The sequence below is a fragment of the Dermacentor albipictus genome, chromosome 2, assembly GCF_038994185.2.
Source record: "Dermacentor albipictus isolate Rhodes 1998 colony chromosome 2, USDA_Dalb.pri_finalv2, whole genome shotgun sequence".
NCBI classification, from domain to species: Eukaryota; Metazoa; Arthropoda; class Arachnida; order Ixodida; family Ixodidae; genus Dermacentor; species Dermacentor albipictus.
The window spans coordinates 193454678-193475284 of NC_091822.1; the positions used below are offsets into that span (position 1 = coordinate 193454678).

Sequence of the window (20607 nt, forward strand, 5' to 3'; positions counted from 1 at the left end):
TGTCATAGAAAGTTGTTTAATTGTGCCATGAAAGATGAAGCAACAAAATGAATCGGCAGATGAAATACAATAGTTCACCTAAAATTCCAACCCTTGGCTAGGGCTGCCTTGGGGTCATCAAGACGAAGAAAAGAATAGCTGGGCACACAGTACTTGACATCGAAGTCCAGGTCGCAATCCCACGATATAAGCACCTGTATTACACCACCCTATAAACAAAAAGACAAACAAGGAAGTATACATTACATTAGACTTGCAATTGAAATAAATGCTTGGTACATGTGAGGACAAAGTTTCATAGCTTAGCTTCAATAAGCTGTATGCCTCTTAGGTGCTAGAAAGCCCTGTGTAAATTCTGTCACTTATTTGCTTTTAACATTTTGCCACTTCTCTGAATACCACTAAGAGTCTGGAATGGGTGGCCTTGTGCCACACATCACACATGCATTCGTGAGCTTTATACCTTCATGCTGCAGTTCTCGGTACTGAACTTTGCCGATGCCATACCAGAAGCTCTCCATTCTTTCATTCATACAAGAAAACTGGTACACAGTGGTACCATGTCATTGGCATAATCCATCAAATGTGAAAAGCCATCATGATGCAACCAAGGACACCAGCTGACTAGAACAATCAGAGAAATTTGTAGACAAGACCTTTTTAGGGATCTTTTAGGCTGATCAATTAAATGACACTTAGCGCTTAACTTCAAGTCCTCGAAATTCTTTAAAAGACAAAGCACATGTATGTAGTGAGTACAGCACCACAGAAGTTGGCAGTCATAATAAACTTTACAAAACAAAAGTTTCTGTTGTCAATATGGAACATGCAAAAGGCACAAAAATGTAGCCACGTTACCTTAGTACCAATATCATCAAAATCTTCACCTGCAGCATCTAACATGTCATCAATGCGAAACACCGGGCAGTGGGCATCCTTTTCAGGATGATACCGGCAGTATTTGAGATATGTTGAATTTTCAACATCGCGGACATTGCTCCTGCAAGTGGAATGTGACTGAAATCAGGAATGTGTGCTGCTGCCTATTTCAGGACTCTCACATAATACAACAGTACTGCACAGCCCACGTAATTTTTTTCTTTAAAAGAAAATGCAAGCATAAAAAGAGCAAGTGGAAATGTAAATGTACACATGCAATGTAATTGCCCATTCATTTTTTTCACAAATTTGAATATAATCACACATTAACTTCTGCCATAGCTGTTCTGCAGAGTTGTAAATACGCACTTTAACTCATTCGTTACCACACCTATAAAAATCGATCAATTTGATTGACAGTTTTTTTATGTCCTGTTAAAAATTTTAGTTTGAATTCTTTTACCAGCAATGTCATGCATAATCTCAAATGACTGAAATTGAACTATTTGTCAGATTTGTCCATTTTTGGCAAACTGGGGAGTATAGAAAAATAAAAATTCGTCCGAAAGAATTGTCGTAGCTGGCTGCCAGTGCTCCTAGCACTTCCAAAATAGAATGATGCAACATATGTGCCTTGGTCTACTCGGCAAAATTTTAAATGATGGCAGCAGTGAAGACACAGAAGCTTCTGTCAGGCTGTCTAATTTTCCAATCTGACATCTAGTCTGTTTTAATGATGTCTCAAACAAAGATAGATGCTGATGGGTGCATGCTGTATTGATAATTGTGGTTAACCAATATTAAGTGCAATGTTATTGCTCCCCTTGTGGGCTGCTTTTATCCAGCAGCATTTCGACAGGGTATATAGAAATTATTACAAGCAATTCTTCCGATCACGTGGAGTTTCCACACACAAAAGAGCACGCAGTCCATTTCAGACCGATCTGTGACCAAAGCTTGACTAGCAGTCTAATGTCTTACATTCTGAACACCGCCTGTACAAGCAAATTTATGAATTATTGTACAATATTGTGCTACACTCCACGTTACTGTACAGCACTGTACAGGAACTGAACATAGCACATGGAGGCTCCAGTGCCAGTCAAAGGCACACTAGACCACATTGCTTATACAGAAAATTTGATTGAATACAGTAATCAATTATAAGGAAGCTTCTGCATGTTCTCTGACTCTGACCTGACAATCATTGCTCCGCAAGCCTAAATAATGCAGTAAAGAACTAACCAGGTGCCTGCTGCAAGGAGTAGCAAATGCTGCCTGTGCAATGGACTCTTACTTGTTTTGACATTTACAAAGCTACTGCTTTCCTCCATAGCGTGGGAATCACTATGGCTAGGATTGATGCCAAGAAATATTCATAAACTTTTTTGCCTAATACAACTTTTGTTTGTAAAGTTTCGAGACTGATTTATTTTCTTCTTTAGAAATGATTCCCCAAAACAAATGTTGGTGCATATGTGACAAATGTTGGTGCATATATGTAGCACCATCTTTTCGGGCTAACATGAGCTATTTATGTTAATTGCTGTGGCAGCCGCTAAATGGCACTACATGTACAAAAATATGTTGTCACTAGTCTGCGCATTCTCCTGTGAGTGAATGTGGAGAGATGTAAACATAAAATTCTGTATGAAGCTTGGCAAGACAGCCACACAGACATGCGAGCTCCTTCGTGACGCTTACGGCAACGAGACATTATCGCGGGCGCGAGTTTTCGAGTGGCACAAGAGGTCCATTTTGGGGGGAACGTCGGTGGAAGACGACACAAGGTAGGGGTGCCCTGCAACCTCACGGAATGAGAACAACGTGGCTCGGATCAAGGAGATCATACAGCAAGACCGCACCATTACAGTCCGCGTGCTATCGGATGCTCTCGACATTAGTAAGACAACATGCCACCAAATTTTGCATGAGAACTTGGGGAAACGAAAGCTGAATGCCAGACTTGTGCTGCACTCCCTCACTCAGAACCAGAAGGACACGCGGCCATCAGTCAGCGCTGATTTGCTCTCCGAGGCAGAGAAGGATGCTGCATTCATTGACAGCATCATTGCTGAAGACGAAACATGGTGTTTTCAATACGATCCTCAAAGAGGCAGAGCGCCGAATGGCAGTCCACAACCTCTCTGGCATCGAGAAAGATGCAGCAACAGAAGACCAAAACAAAGACGATGCTGATAGTTTTTTTCGGTGCCAGAGGTGTCATACACCACAAGTTCATCTCACAAGGGCAGATGGTGAATCAGGAGTTTTATATCCGCATGCTCAAACACATGCGTGATGCACTGCGACGCCGTCGCCCTGACTAATGGGTATCTGGACAATGGAGCCTTCTCCACGATAATGCAAGGCCACACACTGCTCTTAGCGTGACAAAATTTCTTGCCAAGCACAGCATTACTGTACTTTCCCATCCGCCGTACTCGCCTGACCTCTCCCTATGCGATTTTTTCCTGTTTACTTGTGTGAAGAGGGCCCTAAAAGGTCGCTGGATGGGGAGCATGGAGGCCATTCAAGATGCCACGACAAAGGAGCTGACAGCCCTGCCAAAAGAAGTGTTTTCCAACTGTTTCCAAGACCTCAAGAAGCGTTGGAAGCTGTGTATAGACTGCAAGCGAGACTATTACGAAGGGGTGTGGCACAAATGATTTCAATGTTAAACACATTTTTTTAATGGACTCAGTCTCAAAATGTTGTATGACTTACAAAAGTTAGGAACGAGGAGCCACGTGCATATATTTTGTATACAATTAAGTTTTCTTTTGCTTTCAGTACTTATATTACAATCGTCAAATTATTACTTTCATTTGTGTTGCATGAGGCGCTTGTATGAAGCTTCACATGAAAATTCTCAAAAACTCTCAGCAATGACTACCAATATACATCCATTCAAAACATCATTGATCAGGCTATAGTTTTATGTACGATGGTATATATTGCAACTACTATGCCTTGAAAGGAAGTGTTAAACATAAAAGCACCGAAAATTAGCATATTTCTAGCGGTAAGGAAAGAGCTAAATGACACACCAAAATGTTTGCTTGAGAATAAGATATATAAGCAGTTACGTTTTGCAGTGCTTTAGGATGCACTAGATGCAGCAGAAATCAAATGTGCATATTGTGTGCATACACAATATGTAAAGTTTGTAAAGCGGAACACTGGAAGCTTAGCTCATGAATACCCTAACCATTCTTATGAGCCATACAAGACATGAAGAGGGGTGATGGTAACACTACGAGAAGTTAGCGGCAGATACTGGGTGCTTGCCTTCTAACATGGAAAAGAGAAAATTCGATGTAGTTCTTGATGAGCACCGTAAAGTTTCGAACACCAGACAGCAGTGCTGTGCCATCCCTCCTGCAAAGACATAATAAACACAAATCATAATAATGACAGGTGTGCATTTTTACCAGACTTTCACTCATTCCAGCATTTTCACAGCGAGTTTCCGCACTCATCGAGCGGGATGTGTTCATGTTTACCTGTGCACGCGTGACACCGTGCATGTCAGTTTAGTTAAAACGCATTGGCAGGCTAGTTGGTTTGGATCCATGATATAAAGTGTAAGTGCAACTGAACAAGGATGTAGAAATAAGCAGACACACAAAGACAGCGCTGTCCCTATCTGTCTGTTCCTTCCCACGTCCTTACTCTGTCATGCTTATACATTCTATCATTGTTAATTTAGTTAGTAAGTGAATGTTTACAAGTTTACACGGCCGCTAAAACTACTATCCTTACTTTGTACAGCTATCCACTAATTTGCTATCGCAATCAGTGCTTCGCCTTTCAGGCGAAACTGTGACATATTATTTTTTCTTACTTTCTGAAATTCCGAATTTTGGGGATCACCTTAGAATTGAGGCCGGCTTAGATTTGAATAAATACAATATGTGGCTAGAGAAGCTGCCACTGAAAAATAATCTTCTGCCTAAATTTGTAAATTTTTCTTAAAATGAAGTACATATTGTAAGTATAAAAATTACTCAAACTCTAACAAGATATGTAGAAACTAATACAAGTGAATAGAAAAAAAATTATTGTACCTACAAACCAAAAAGTTTCTTTTTTTTATTATGGGCTGTTCTTGAAAATATTGCTTCAAAGGGTTGCTATAAGCCATACTGAACTAAAGTTTTTGTGCAAGAACAGAGAACTTTACAATAGGGGCCCCAAAAGTTTGGGGCCCCAAGGAGCTTTGCAGGTGTTAGCGTTGGGGCATGCAGGAGTAAAGAGATTTAGAATAGGGCTTCGCGTTTGTGGATAGCGTATTGTGCTTGCAGTGCCACTAAAGTGTCAAAGAAAAGCTATCATAAATAATTAAATAATATATACCATTTTATGATAAGAAGAGTAATTTTTACATTCAAGTTTCCACATTAAATTACAATTTAGAGGTTATTCTATTAGCAGCGAGCAATTTGTTGCCCTTAGTTTTGAGTAATCAACTTTACGTGTCTCCACCAGCCAAGCTAAGCCGTGTTAGGCCTACGAGCCATGAAATCGACTATTGAATTTGGAATCAGTGGCATCTAATGAATCAATCTTCATAACACATGCTGGTTGAGAGAAAGCGATAACCACAGTCACTTCACAGAACTTCACGTGTTACCATGAATCGAACCCAGTTTGGTGCTAGGTTAGAGACATCACTTCGATGGGTGCCGCCATGTTTGTTGATGTTGATGCAAAGCTTTTGGGGCTCCCGCCAAAACAGTGTAATAGCTTGCCTGACGGGAAACCCAAATGCAATTCACATCTCACGCATGCACAGAGGCTTTGATGCTATTTCTTTGGGGCCCCAAATGTTTGTGGCCACTATTCTAAAGCTCTCTAATCTGAGATGGTAAAGGGCCCTGTCACTTCATGTTTGGCATGAAATTACACATGTGGATTATGTTACTACCAGCCTTTTTGTAAAGGCACCCTCTGTAGGCATTAAGTTCAAGGAAACTAGAGTTTAAAAAAATAAATTATGGGGTTTTACATACAAAAACCACAACATGATTATGAGGCACACTGTGGTGGAGGACTCCGGAATAATTTGAACCACCTGGGTTCTTTGATGTGCACCTACATCTAGGTAATGGGTGTTCTCCCATTTCACCCCCATTTAAATGCGGCAGCCATGGCCAGAAATTAGAGTGTGCCTAGTATTATAGCTGAGCCTCGCTTGTTACAACAGAGTCGCATTTGATATATGAAATACTTTCAATGTTTGTTATAATCACATATTTGTTAAAGGATGATATTGATGAGAGATGTTTTCAACTTACTTCATTATATCCACTTATTCGTTACACACAATAATTTGTTATATTGACGTTCAACTGTGTAATAGACCGCCTGAATAAAAAGATGAGGTTGGTTGATTTGGTACAGCAAAAAAAAAGCTCAGAAGTGAGTTGTGTACAATATGAATGCTGCTTGCAAAAAAGCATACACAGTCGAATCTTGCAAGCTGTAACTTTTTTACGCTTGAAGAAAGCAGAAATAAAAGAATGCTCACAAGGGTCCGAAGTCTTGCTCTACAGGACACCAGCCCGAAATTTCACACACATGCAGTGTATCATTTGGCTTGGCTGCCCTTACACAACGTCCTGTCATGACACCTGCATCATGCAAAGCCCAAGTAATATGTCAGAAAAACAAAACATTGGAAATTGGCCTCCTCATACACCAACAACTGACAAAACTGCATTATGTTGCTCACTTGCTGCAAACTAGATTATAACCGTTTTAGCTCACAATTTTTATTCCTTTTACTATGGCACTAAAATGATGGCAAGACTAGCTACTGGACAAACACACACCATTACTCCTAATTCATGTTTATTTTTTTTTAATTATGGGGTTTTAGTGCCAAAACCACGATCTGATTATGAGGCATGACATAGTGAGAGACTCAGGAAAAATCTGGACCACCATGGGTTCTTAAACGTGCACATAAACCTAAGTACATGGGTGTTGTCTCATTTCGCCCCCATCGAAATGCGGCCACCGGGGTCGGGGTTTGAACCCGTAACATTGTGCCTAGCAGCCCAATGCCATAGCCACTAAGCAACCATGGCGGGTCCCCATGTTTTTTGTCAAAATGTACTGTTGGGCGAGCTGGTCTGCCATAGCCTGCAAATGAAGCCAGATAACATGGAGAACAAAGAAAAAAAAACTCTCTGTCCTGCTTTTTCTTATGTATGTGATTTGTGTGCTATTAGTTATTCAATATAATAATTATAAGTGAATAGAATGTCGAGCTTCCGCTACAAAGCAGCTAGGGGTAGTTGGTTTTAAATTGTTATTTTGCCGTTTCCTTTGTACTCAAATTTCAAATTAGGACATTGTAATCAATAAAAATAAATTATTGCTGACTGCATGGAGCGATGTATTGTCTTTAACGTACACATAATGCATGTCACAAAATAAGAGTATTAGATGGTAGTCATTGTGTCATGGTTCTCTTCCTCCGTTCTCCGCTGTCTTATATCATGTGACTCATGGACAGGAATGCTGGCAATTTACTATTGCAATATTTGGCAGTTGCTAATGGAAAGCCCTTCGTGCAAATAAGAACAATGAAACAGCCACGTAAGGGTGGCAGCACAAGACCTACCATTTCCAATTAAGAGCGGCTTTCCTGGTGTACAGGATGTGGTATCATTCTCAGACTTGCAGTGGGCGTCTTTAACTTCTGGGTCCTAGAATGGTCACCACACAAAATGATACTACATTTGAAGACTAAAAAAAAAAAGGTTGCAGTTCTACCTTAGAGGCAAAGCAGTGATTGCAATAGCAAATTATTAGACAGCTATGCGCAGTAAGGTTAGTATGTTATCAGATGAATAAATTGCTGTTGATATTCACTTACTAACTAAATTAACTAGCATGGTCATGCATGCACAGACAAACATGAACACATCTCACTCGATGACTGTGGACACTCGCTGTCAGAACGCTCGTGTGATGAAGAGTGGCAGCAGCAGCGAGCAAATTCCCCTTCGTGCTGTCTCTCGCTTCAATGTGAACTATGCGAGAACACAGCACACACGAAGCCACCAGCTATGTCCGGTCAGCTAGTCTTCAAACCCACTACAGATTACCTGCGAGATAGGATGCGCGTGGCTGCTCTCAGCCGCTCCATGCGCAGCGGCTGTGGTAGTAGAACCGGACATGTGTGCTACGCCCCCCCCCCCCCCCCTCCTTCCTAGCGTACACACATCTCCCTGCTCCAACCTTGTGCGTGTGAAAAGTTGGCATTCCTTCTCCCCACAGTTTGTTCCCTTGCGCACGCCAAGCCACCATCCTCCTCGGCTCACCCTCGCACCTATGGCATACGGCCTCGACCTTATCGCACATGGGCTTAATACAGAACATCACGGCAACGCCGACAGTGGAAATTGGCCAGGAGGTGTCCATATAGTTGCTATCACAATAATAACTGAATGGCTGCACATGATCAAGACAAATGTCGCTAATACTCTTACAACTCCCTCAGCACTGGGCCACATTAAGCAAATTATCTTGAAGACATACATCATTTCATGCAGATGACCGAGGCCAGAAACAGTCAGTTGCTATCACATCAAATCACTTTTCGCAGCCATCTGAGATGATAGCAGCCGACTTTTTCTAGCCTTAGTTATCTGCATGAAATTTGCTAATGAACCTGGACTAAGGTTTACATGAAATAAAGTTGTTCTCTCTCTCTCAGATGGCCAAGACTCTGTGTGCAGACTAGGATACTTTTTGATCATCATTAATAGCAACATAAACCATTAAAGCACATGCTCACCTCCGGACACGTCTTTATTTCTTGGCTAGGTGTTATAATCAAGTTCGTAGTCACAAAAAACTGGTTGCTTTCCTGCAAACAGACAGTTCAAGCATAAATTGATTGCATTCTTGCTTGTTTCATTAACATTTATAGGAAGCTCGTTGACACAAAAATATAGCCCTAATGGCAATAAAAATTTGCGGTTTTAAAATGTGCAACATTACAATAATCTTTTTGAAACATTGTAGCTACGTGGACAATGTAACTGATCTATTTATGCCAAGGTCTGCAGCTATGAGTTTTAGGTTGCACAGTGTAGGGTGGAAACATAATTGTTTGCAGAGCTCCATTCTTTACCTCATGCTCAAGCTGCAATGAAATTTAAAACATTTTTATTGTACCCTCAGGATTAGAGGTATTAAAGAGGGGAGTGGGCAAAATACAAACAAACACAGAAATAACAAAATAAGGCAGCAAGAGATAACGATTAAGGTCAAGTCAAGACAGGAGCGATGATGAAATTTTGCATTGTCTTCAATCCCCATAACCATGCCGGGAAGGAGGTTCCATTCTTGAGAAGTCCTAGGAATGAAAGACTCATGACAGGCTCTAGTGTGGCACTACAGTATTCCAAGCTTATGGCGATATCAGTGTGAGATGAAATGTGTGTTGGGGGAGAAATAAGATTTCTACGCAGATAGGTATTCTGGAAGTATAACATGTGAAACGGAGGAAGGCAAGAGCACTTACGATGGATAGAAAGTGGAGGAAGTTGCAAGGTGTTCTTCATGGAAGTTATGCTTGCTGAATGACTATAATTGCACTTTTTCATGATTCCTACATTCCCAAAGCTTCTGTGAGAAGCTCAGCTTCACCAAATGTTCTCGTTGGAGTAAATAAGCCATGTCCTTAACTAAAGCTTGGAAGTCATTTAATATGAATTATATAAACTTGAGTAGAATTTTGTTGTGAGAAAAACTTAAATTATGAGGTTTTATGTGCCAAAGGCACTTTCTGATTACGAGGCACACGAGAGTGGAGGACTCCGGAAATTTCGACCACATGGGGTTCTTTAAAGAGCCATTCACTAGGTCTGGCCATTTTGAGCTGACAAGTGCAGTGCACACATTGTGCGATAAAAATCGTGCCTGCAAAGTGTTACATTGCTAAATGCTGCGGAGGGGCCTGAAATTTCAATCTGAACGCCGTTTCCCTCTTCACTCGCGGCGAATCCACCCGGAGAAGGATGGTGCCGTAGTCGGGCTCCTGTGCCTACGTAATCGTGTCCACAGTGTGACGTCGCTCGTGATGACACATGACTTCGAGAATTATTCAAGACATCTGTTATCTGTGCGATCTGTTGCTTGAATTGACGAATTGAAGTTTAGAGAAATAATAAAACGCACAAATGGAACGTATGCGTGTTTTCTGCTTTACTTCACACCGAAGCAAGAGAGATGTACTTCCGCTTCGTCTGCTTTTTCCCACAGTTGTGCAGTCACATGCGCAGGTACCGAAACTATGCCATTTTCTACCGTGTTCCAGTGTGTGATCACGCTGTGCAGTCCACTTGTTCTGCCTCAGTATTTGTGTAGCACTGCATTATACCACTGGTCATGTTTCATTGTGCACAGCGTGCAACATTGTGCACTGCGCGAACGAGACAACAACTCGTGCACGATGCCGTCGGCAAAAATGAGAAGTGAAAAAAGAAAAAAAAATCTAGGAGCAAAAAAAAAAATGAAGGTGGGGCCTGTGACGTATGCGTTATGAGATCCTTGAGGTCCGGTATGGGAGAACGCAGGAAAGGAAGTTCGCTTGCGTAGGCTAGATGGGGCGAGTAGAGAAAGCGTCTTGCTTCGCGGTGGAGCCCGCCTGCTGAAATAATGGGTTCTAGGCACTGAAATATTTCTATCTCGGCTATTAATGAGCCGATATGAAAAAAAATTTGCAGCAGAATGCTTCCTAGAGGACACGTAACATCTTCCAGCGTATAACCAAAATTTGCCATGGGGCCTGGTGAGGGGCCCTTTAACGTGCACCTAAATCTAAGTACACGGGTGTTTTCGCATTTCGCCCACATCGGAATGCGGCCGCTGTGGCCAGTATTCGATCCCGTGACCTCGTGCTCAGAAGCCCAGCACCATAGCCACTGAGCAACCACGGCGGGTCATGAGAAAAACTTCAATCAACCCTGATATATTATGTCGGTCACCAGTGACTGAAGGAATCATACTGTTCATGTCCCTACCCTAAGGTGAAGGTGCCATGTGTAGCTTGTGTTAAGATATTTCATCACAGCTAATACGCACATGGGGTAATTAATTTCACGAAAACGAATGCATCAAATACTGCTAGATAATTAGGTGTTCTTTTGCCTACAGAAGTCACATTTAAACACGCTACAGTCCAAACGGAAACTCATTTTTGATGCGTCTCTGTTCTGTGCAAGAATTTGCATCCAAGAGCTCAGCATAAACATTCTTTTTCTCTGTGTACCATGCATGAGGCTGAACAAAAGCATTGTCTACTCTTTCATGGCAACACACATCATTTACTATGTTATACAGTCAACATGAGCATGTTCATTCATGATTTTCCCGTTTGTTTAATCTAAGCCCATCTAGTGCTGTAGTGCTTCTAAATGTGTCTGGCAGTCCACAATTAATTAGCCCATCTTCATTCATCCATTTATATACTCTTTGCATGTTCATAACTCTAGGCTGTTTTATAGCAGCTTCCAAACAAATATACTTCATTATAGGAAAGTATATTGTCATCCTTTCAAGAGTAACATGAAGCTACAAAGGACAGATGACAGTCTTCCTTTTTATAAAACTTCCTCCATCAAATCAAATAAAGAAACACATTAATTCAAAAGAATGAAGGTTTTTATGCTAATATTCATAGATTAGCTACTGGAATACACAGGCAGATCCAGGGGGGGGGGGAGGCAAGGAGAGAAACATGGTGCATGCCTTCCGTCGACAGCCCTCGAGGCCGTTACGGGTTCCGGCTTGCACTTGTTTCCGGCAATCCACTTACTGCTACAAGCACTTGCGACTCTGCTGATCAGCGCTGCGACAGTAGAGAGGAGCTTTTCTACTTTTCGTCAGCTGAAAACTTGTATTCGGTCAGTGATGTGCGAAGAGCGATTGCTAGGCCTTGCTTGCGTTCCATTCACCTGGGCATTGCTATTGACGCGAATCAAGTGGATGAGCAATTCACTCGTGGTGGCAACCGTAGGTTGCTACTGTCTATAATTCATATAATTCAGAAGGTTATAAATGAGCAACAAGGGCTTTCAATTTTCTGGTATAATTGTGCCTTACCTTATGAAAACTTTACTCATTTTATGTCAGTCATTGCTGAGTTTATACCTGCTAAAGAGTTCCTGAATTTCATCTTAGGGTAGAAAATGTTTTCATTAGAGAGTTTTAGCATGTCCGGTATTTCACTAAATGCTGACAGATTGGGCGGGATAGCATCTGAGCAGGAGCACAAACATGAGTGGCCTGTAGGGTGCAGCCATCTAGTGGCGCAGAGCTCAACCTGACAAACACAGAGCTATTACTACACTCACCAAGTCTATTCTACTTCGCTGATGGTGTAAATTTTCAGCAGCGGCATAATGTTCACGATTATGCCGCTGCTGAAAATTTACAACAGCAGCGATAAGATTTTGCATTGGAGAGATTGTGTCTCCTTGCCTGACCCATTTCCTGATAGGTAATTTTCTCATGGAGAACAAGGCAGCTGTAGAATCTTTGTAGATATTTCCCAAGATATTCATATATGCCTCCAGTACTCCTTGATTACCAATGCCTCCATGACCATTGGTATCTCTACCGAATGAAATGCCTTCTCATAATCTATGAAAGCCATATGAAGAGCTTTATTGTACTCTGCAGATTTCTCAGCTACCTCACGGACGACATGGACATTATCCATTGCAGAACATCTCTTCCTGAAGCCAACCTGTTCTCTTGGTTGATTGAAACAATGCCTCCTCATTTTGTTGTTGTTATCATCATCATCATCATCTATTTATTTATTTGAACCTCAAGGGTCCCTGGCATTATTATTATTATTATTATTATTATTATTATTATTATTATTATTATTATTATTATTATTATTATTATTATTAGTATTATTATTATTATTATTATTATTATGCCAGATATGGTCAATCAGAAGATTCACCACCCTTTCCTATTGTCCTTTCCTACTCTTCCTCATCGGCTAGCATTCACACCTGCTTTACAGTCATGGGGGAGAGTACCATCTGGGTGACGCCTTACGATGGAAGTTGGAGGAAGTAATCATTTTGTTAAGTTGTGCATTGATCTATGGGGCCATGCTCTGTATCCCTCATGATCATCATATTGGTTGTCATGCTGTATGTTGAAGAGACGTGGTCTTTTCTGGGAAGGCGTCCCCATTCATAGCACCGTAGCATTACGTGCGCTACCAATCGGGACGTGTCACAGTGACGCTGCTGCTGCAGGCAGTGGATTTAAAATGTGCCACACAAGTACTGTGTGGCGACAGTGGCATTGCTTTGATATGCCATGGCGAAATGCTCAAATCATGTAGTGACTCTTAACTGCAACATTGCAAGCTCCTGGGAAAGGCAGTGAAACTGTATAACAGGAATATGAAATGAGAGGTTAGAGGTAGTTAATATGGCAATAAATTGTTTTGAAGCAGGTTTTGGTGTAATTCAAATCAAAAAGCCCAAGAATGCCCAGATTTCAAAAGAAAACAGACATGAGCGAGAACCGGTGCCGTTTTACTGCTGCAGCAAAGACAGCTTGACAGTTGTCTCGGACCATGCCATTTACACACGCAAAATGCTTTCATCAACAACCATGCCATGCAACATGAATGTGACAACATACAGAACTTTATACGTCCAGCAAAAGACGGTAGTCAGCTGAATTACCACTGCGAACAGCGAAAAAACCTGCCATAGGATGCCTTGATGCTAGCGCCTAAGATGTTGATCCAGCGAGTGACGCTCCAGCATTTTGCAAATGCAAAAAGCGACGTGCCGTGGATGAAGAGAGAGCTGAAAGGGGTACGAATAAAAAAATACCCAACAGACAGGTGATATAAGAGGGACAGAGCGTCTACTGCTTCTCCACTGGAATAGCAGTGGCGGGTGCTCAGATGCACCTCATGACATAAGCAGTCATAACATCTAGGTAGCATCACGTTGTGGAAACTCGCTGAACTAAGGTGCACCAACGGCTCCCATTGGGGAGCAAGCAATTGTGCTGGCACTGCAAAAATAGAGGAGGCAATGATTGAAGACAAGTCTTGCCTTGATTCTGTTGAAAATTATCTATTGGTGACTACAGACTTGATGCGAAACCTGATTGTGGCTTCATGAACGACATTTGTGAATGTTTATCATCAGAGTGCTGAACTTGCTTTCACCTTTGCGCATCCTTCTTGCTATGTCATCATCATCCCTCATCACATCTTTATGTCCCCGTTCCCCCTCACCCTGTGCAGAGTAGCAGGCTAGAGCACCTTAGCTCAGGCCGACCTCACTGCCTTCTTTCAATTAAATTATCTCTCTCTATCTAAGCGAATATTTTATACAATACTGAAAACAAGCTAACGGGCCTGTAATACTTTGATTCTTTAATGTCCCCTTTCTTATGGATTAGTATAATGTTGGCATACTTCCAGCTCTCTGGTACACTTGAAGTCATGAGGCATTGCGTATAAAGGGCTACAAGCTTTTCAAGCATAATATCTTTTCCATCTTTCATTAAATCGACTGTTATTCCATCTTCTCCTGCAGCTTTTCCCCGGGACATGTCTTGCAAGGTCCTTCTAACTTCATCGCTAGTTGCAGAAGCCCTATGTCTTGTTCATCAATAGTTTTAATGAAGGTTGCCTGGCTGCTCTGGGTACTGTACAGAGTCAGTATAGAATCCTTCTGCTGCTCTTAATATATCATCGAAATTGCTGATGACATTATCCTGTTTATCTTTCAGTGCATACATCTTGCCTTTTTTTATGCCAGGTTTTCTTCCCACTGATTTCATGCTGTGGCCATTTTTTACTGCTTCCTCAACCTTGATGACTTTATACTTTTGAATATTGCTTACCATTTTCTTGTTCATCCACTTTGACATTTCAGCAAATTCTATCTGATCTCTTGAGCCACTGAGGTCCTAATTGTTAGTTGAGAGAGCTCACCTTATGGTTGCCTTGGTGCTTTACCTCCTATGCCAATTGCTACTTCTGAAATTGGCCTACTTATGGCTTCATTCATTACCTTTATGTCATCTTAATCTTTCTGTTCTAATGCTGCATTTTTGTTTGTGAGCACCAGCCTTAATTTGTCTGCCTTTACTTTTACTTAGTCTAGATTGGTCAGTTTCTTCTTTATTAATTTTACACATCATCTTTTCAAATTGAGAGAAATCCTACACCTCAATAACCTATGATCAATGCCCTTTACCCTATTTAGCACTTCGACATTATGCATTAAGTTGGGATCGGCAGAGAGTACGAAATGTATTTCGTGTCTTGTTTGTCCATTAAGGCTTTTCCAGGTCCATTTCCTGTTGCTGTTCTTCCTGATCAGGGTATTCATTATTTGGAGCCTATTCTTTTCCATGAATTATACCAACATCTCTCCTCTACTAGAATCGACACTGTAGTTGCCAATTGCTTGTTTCCCATCCTGTTTTCTCCCACTTTTGCACTGAAGACGCCTATGACTACAGTATACTGAGTTTGGACCTTCGTCGTTGCTATTTTCAACATCTTCATAAATACTGTTCTATTTCTTTATCATCATGACTGGAGGTAGGAGCTTAGGCTTATACTACCTTTGATCTATATCTCCTATTTAGCTTTATTATGATTATTAATCTCTCATTAATGCTATAGAATTCATCAGTGTTGCCTGTAACGTCCGTATAAATTAGTTATCCTACCCTGTATTCTCTCTTATCTGGAAGACCTCTGTAGCAGAGGACGTGGCCATTAGTCAGCACTGTATAAGTCTCACCAGTTCTCCTACACTCACTAAGGTCAATAATACCCTGGCTAACGCCTGATAATTCCTCAAAGAGACCTGTTAAAACCAGCCAAAATCAGGAGGGTTCACATGTTAAATGTTATGAGGTTCAGTTTCCAGAGATGGCCTGTCTGGATCCAGACATTGTTAGCACCCTCTGCAGTGTCACAAGTCCGACCGATGATTTGGTCAGGTGCTCCGCAGCCAATGAGAATGTGAGGGGCAAGGGTTAATCGCAAGAGTCACAAAGGAGGTAGTGGCCAAATACTGCATCAGGAAGGCCAATTCTTGTTCTGGTGTGAGAGGTACAATGGCGGTGCTGTTTCAGCTGACACATAAGTTTGCCTTAATGTTATTTTTGAACGTGCACTAAAAATTTTTTTAGGTGTCTCTTCTCATTCCCTGAAACTGCAACTCATGACCACCACTGAAACCGCAACCCCCCCACCCCCCACCCCCCTCTTTCTAAGTTCAGTTTGGCAATGGCCCCTTCCCCTAAAGGCTACCCTGGATCTGCCCTTGCTGGATTATACGTTTTAGAAAGCAACAGGGCCAGTATATGTCCCATCCATCCCACTGCACAGGATAGCACATTTGTGCTCTTTCATTGTGCTTCAGTACTCTAAAGACACAATTACAGTCCTCTTGTGGGAGGGCTTTCTGACATGGAAGCTCATCATATCAAAAAGCATGGCTGCATCTTACCTCTGGTGGGACAACAACGTCTGCTATATCCCAGACACGTTTGTAGACAGACTTGTTCTCAAGGAATGGGTAAAAGGAATCATCAGAGATGTTTTCTGTGGACAGAACACCCTTGACTTTTGTTGTCGTAGCTGATGTGAAAGTGCTGAACTGCTGGTATCCTTTTTGATAGACGATGACGTACCTGCATTGTATGCCACATGTGGGGCTAGTTTTCATGGTCAAATAACTTAATATTACTGCATGCTCTACAGCACAGCATACATCGATCATTTATAAATGTGACACTGATTACTCTTCTGTGATAAAAGTGATCAACATAGATACTTATACTAGTGAGAAAAGGCATCCCCTTAATTGGTATACGTGACCGAGTGACCACATTCGAGGCAATCAATAGTTCATCAGAAAGCAGCTAGGTTGTTGCTGCAGTTCCCTGCGTGAGGTGTAATACTGGCAGACGCCCCAAAGATAAAAATGAATGCCGACTAGGAAAACAATACGGCGCATTATCTGCTGGTTCGACGTACTGTGTGCAATGACCGCGGACTCGCGCGGGGCGTAAGACGGTCGCTCGACGTCAGCTTAAAGGTACGTTGTGTTAAAGAAAATTAAATTGCTGAAGCCCTGGGCTTTTGAAATTCACATCCGATACATGACAAATATATATATAAATATATATCCTGCTGTATATATGTTGCGCGTTTGTTCGAACTCGGCAACGGAGATCACCAATATATGAGTAAACCGATAAATTCGACGTGCGGCAAGTCACGCATGTATATATATAGCCTGGTAGAGCCCGTATGCTTTCAAAGCGGTTTCTCGTCATTTTTTTTTCCTTAAGGAAGAAATAATGAATTGTAATGCTTACCCAATTATGTAGCCCAAGATGAAGAGCTGAATGAGCCTGTTGAGTGCGCCGATCTTTTTGTTTCCGATGTGGACGACTTTCAGAGTGTCATATTCGAAGAAATAATTTACTGTAGCCTTAACACAGTTCATCCCTCTTGCGTTAAGACACTCTGACAGACAACTGCGGTAGGAGCAGCCCGACGCGATCGGTGCGCTGATCGGTGAGCCGATTTGCAGGAATACGACAACTAGTGATACGACGTCACCGACCGACGGTGCACAAGAGAGGATAAGTTGCCGACGGTTTCGGAAGCGCACGCACGCCAGTCCACGCCTCCACGAAAGCTTCGTTGCAAACTTCACGCCTCCACCACCTCCACCCCTCACCTCCTCTATGCTTTCCCGCTTGCCCCGTTAAAGCGCTCACGTGATCATGCAAACGTATAGACGAATGAACGTTTGGTAGGAGTTATAGTGAACTAGAATATTCTAGTTCACTATAGGTAGGAGCAAAATGGACATATTGTGACACGGTGGGCATTGTGGACCACAGGTGGACAGCAACATATGAGGAGAGCTGCAGTTGTGCTGCTGAAATCGTCAAGTCATCAAATAAACGTTGCTTGCCACTTTCTTGCTGCGCTTTCTTCAGTTCTCTTTGTCACGTTGACCGACATTTTTTGCTACTCAACAACTCTGAATCCGTCGCGTTCATAGCGACACCACTCACGTCCTTCGGTTTTACTGTCAGCTGCTACTTGTGTTTGTTGACATATCGTGGGTTGCACGGTGGGTTGTTCGCTGAACTCTTACTGTGAAATGCTGTGACTTTACATGTGGTTTTTTTTGCGTACCCAGGCAAACGCATTTGCCATCAATGACATTTATCCACCGTATTGCACCTTTTGGCTGTGCGGAAACGGCTTGAAAGACAAGTTTGCTGCTTTCGTACGTAGGCGATTGCTTTTATGGCACTTTCGCAAGCGAACATTATATGCCGATCTGCCCAATGGGACACGGTTTCCCTGAACTTATTGAGCGACCGCAACTGGTGCTTTTCTGTTCGGACTTCGTCAAGTGTGAAATGTTTACGTTAGACGGGACGCACGACCGCGAACAAAGCTAACGCTGCATTTGCGACGACGACGTATTGAGTCGTGGTACACAATGTCAAAAAGAAAGCTAGTAACATGTGTGTGGGCGAGTGCGCTTTACCTTCAAAAGCTTACAGGGGAGCTGAAGTAGCACACCTCCCGTACTCAGATTCTAGAAACGAGCACAAAATTTTGTGCTTGTTCCTAGCTTCTAAGTATGCGCCAACTTTCCCAACAGCGCACATTACTAAGATGAATTTCTCATAGAGTGGGCCGTGTTATTTGTTCTTCTACGCCAATGCCTCAGCCCTCGCTTCTTGTCAGTGAGCAGTGTCCTGTGTCCTCGCACGTAAATTTTGTGCTCATTCCTAGCCTCTAACCAACTCGTCCAACAACGCACATTACTAAGCTCCTTAATTACATTCGCACTAGACCGACTTATCCGTATTTGGAAGCAGTGATGGGGCTCCTCAGGTTTCACTTCGATACCTATTTACTGTCCGCAGGTAAATTTCTTTTGAAATAGATTTCACTCCGAAAAAAAGAAAACGCACTTCGTCTAGTCCAGCATGGGATTTTGTTTGCCGGAAACCGCTAGATGGAAAGAGCGTTGCGCTTGCGAGCATTACTGTGATGCACAATTCATTCATTGTTTTGCCATAACTGGGACCTTTTGTGTTGACTCTGCTTGGCCAGAGCCTGCAGGTCACTGGAGAACCTACTGATTCACTGTTTGACTCTGCGATATCCATATAACCGAGCACACCATTGATTGGTATGTGAGTTCCAGGCTAACATGCTGTTTTAGCTGTGAACACTTTGTGCATTTATCTATATTCTGTTGACTTTGCCTTGTTTTCTCTTGCTGCTTCCATCATTTTCTTGCAGAAGACGTTTCTGACATGGCCATTGCAAGGCCGCCAGGGTTGGACTTCGATTACAACTGGCCAGAGAGTGCGGAATGCCTTACGCTTGACTTTGGACCCTTTGAGACTGTGCACCGATGGCGTCAGATGCCACACTGTGACGAATTTGTGGGAGCAAGGTCTGTACTCATTTTGGTTATTTTTTTATCCATGTCTTTATATATAATCCAGTTAGTCAAGCAAGTTCATGTGATTTTACCGTCAAATATGTTAGCCCTACAAAACTTGCCTCTTGTGCCTGAAGTGCACGAGTTGCAGTTAAGTTACAGTTTAAAGGCACCATTAATCAAAGCACCAACTTGATATCATTTGCTTGTAGAACTAACAGTCAGCAACAGCTTTGTAATGAAATAGCAAATAACTGAGAGTGTTGTAGTCTCTTGAAGAGATTATTCATGTGTATTGACTCCGTATATAAAATACTCAGTGTCAAGTGAGGTTTGGTTGTGCATTTGTGGTTCAGGAAGCTTAATGTTGCCCACTCTTTTTTTTTTAGGGAATTTAGCTGCTAAAGGCTGTTTAAACAGTTACTGTGAACCTGACCTTAGTGGTGCTAATTAATTGTTGATTTCGAAACAGTGCGGTAAAACAGAGGCATCAGTTCTTCTGTGCCTTTTGTGACTAAGTGCTTAGTTTGTTGTTTTTGCTGCTGATAGCTTTCCGACAAACTGGTTGATGAGTAACTTTGATGTCCAGTTTCGAGCCTGTGGATTTGCTTATCTTTTACAATGAAGAGTGGTAGAGTTAACCGACAATTAAGAGCAGCCATTTGTGTTTATCAGCAGCTATTTCGAGCAGGGTGTCGAATTGAAAAGTTTTTGGGTTCGGTTTGCACTCAGGCTTCTTTCTGCATGTCTTGTGGTTACGTTCAGGTTCAGATCCGGAGCAAAAATATCATGGTTTGAACCAGTTTATATGGTTCATAATGGTTCGGAGTTACAGAGAGTTGAATGTTTTAGAAAATAGTGTTTTCCAGCCTTCCTCATTAATTAATTTCAGCAAAATATAGTTCTTTCTACCCTTATGTGACACAAATTGATGTGCGAGGGTGGTCTCAAAGTCAGCAAAAAATTGCAGAAACCATCGACAATGATTGTCAATGTAAGCAAAGAGCTTGAAGTGATAGCGAACAAAAGAGAGAGAGCAAATGTATCTTTTCCTTAACGAGTCCAACCACAGAAATTACCGAAAGAGCCAAAGAAAGCTATTTACTTTGAAATTGAGAGAAACAAACAAGCAAGTAAGCAATTTGGAGTCTCTCCATCATAAATGTGAAAGGTCATGATTTTGACTCTCAAATCTAAG

General features: G+C 42.0%; 2 protein-coding genes across 8 annotated transcripts in view; one reads left to right on the plus strand and one right to left on the minus strand.

Annotated features, from left to right (window-relative positions):
• LOC135898513 (P2X purinoceptor 4-like) overlaps positions 1–17695 on the minus strand; it is a 34483-nt gene extending 16788 nt beyond the window's left edge. For all 3 annotated transcript variants that reach the window (XM_065427481.1, XM_065427480.1, XM_065427482.2), the window contains exons 1-8: positions 17302–17695; positions 16428–16611; positions 8693–8764; positions 7514–7598; positions 6413–6515; positions 4171–4260; positions 859–1000; positions 79–209 (exon numbers count right to left, since the gene is read on the minus strand). In XM_065427481.1, the coding sequence (XP_065283553.1) occupies positions 79–209; positions 859–1000; positions 4171–4260; positions 6413–6515; positions 7514–7598; positions 8693–8764; positions 16428–16611; positions 17302–17432 (938 nt within the window). In that variant the 5' untranslated portion in view covers positions 17433–17695. The remainder of the gene's footprint in view (positions 1–78; positions 210–858; positions 1001–4170; positions 4261–6412; positions 6516–7513; positions 7599–8692; positions 8765–16427; positions 16612–17301) is intronic.
• A 341-nt stretch (positions 17696–18036) lies between these two features.
• The window catches only part of Lztr1 (Leucine zipper like transcription regulator 1), a 58303-nt gene continuing 55732 nt past the window's right edge, over positions 18037–20607 (plus strand). The window contains exons 1-3 of one of the 5 annotated variants that reach the window (XM_065427476.1): positions 18037–18230; positions 19073–19155; positions 19265–19421. In XM_065427476.1, coding sequence (XP_065283548.1) covers positions 19279–19421 — 143 coding nt within the window. In that variant the 5' untranslated portion in view covers positions 18037–18230; positions 19073–19155; positions 19265–19278. Of the gene's footprint in view, positions 18231–18863; positions 18883–19072; positions 19156–19264; positions 19422–20607 lie in introns of those variants that run through there. The other 4 variants (XM_065427474.1, XM_065427477.2, XM_065427478.1 and 1 more) reach the window with 4 other exon arrangements.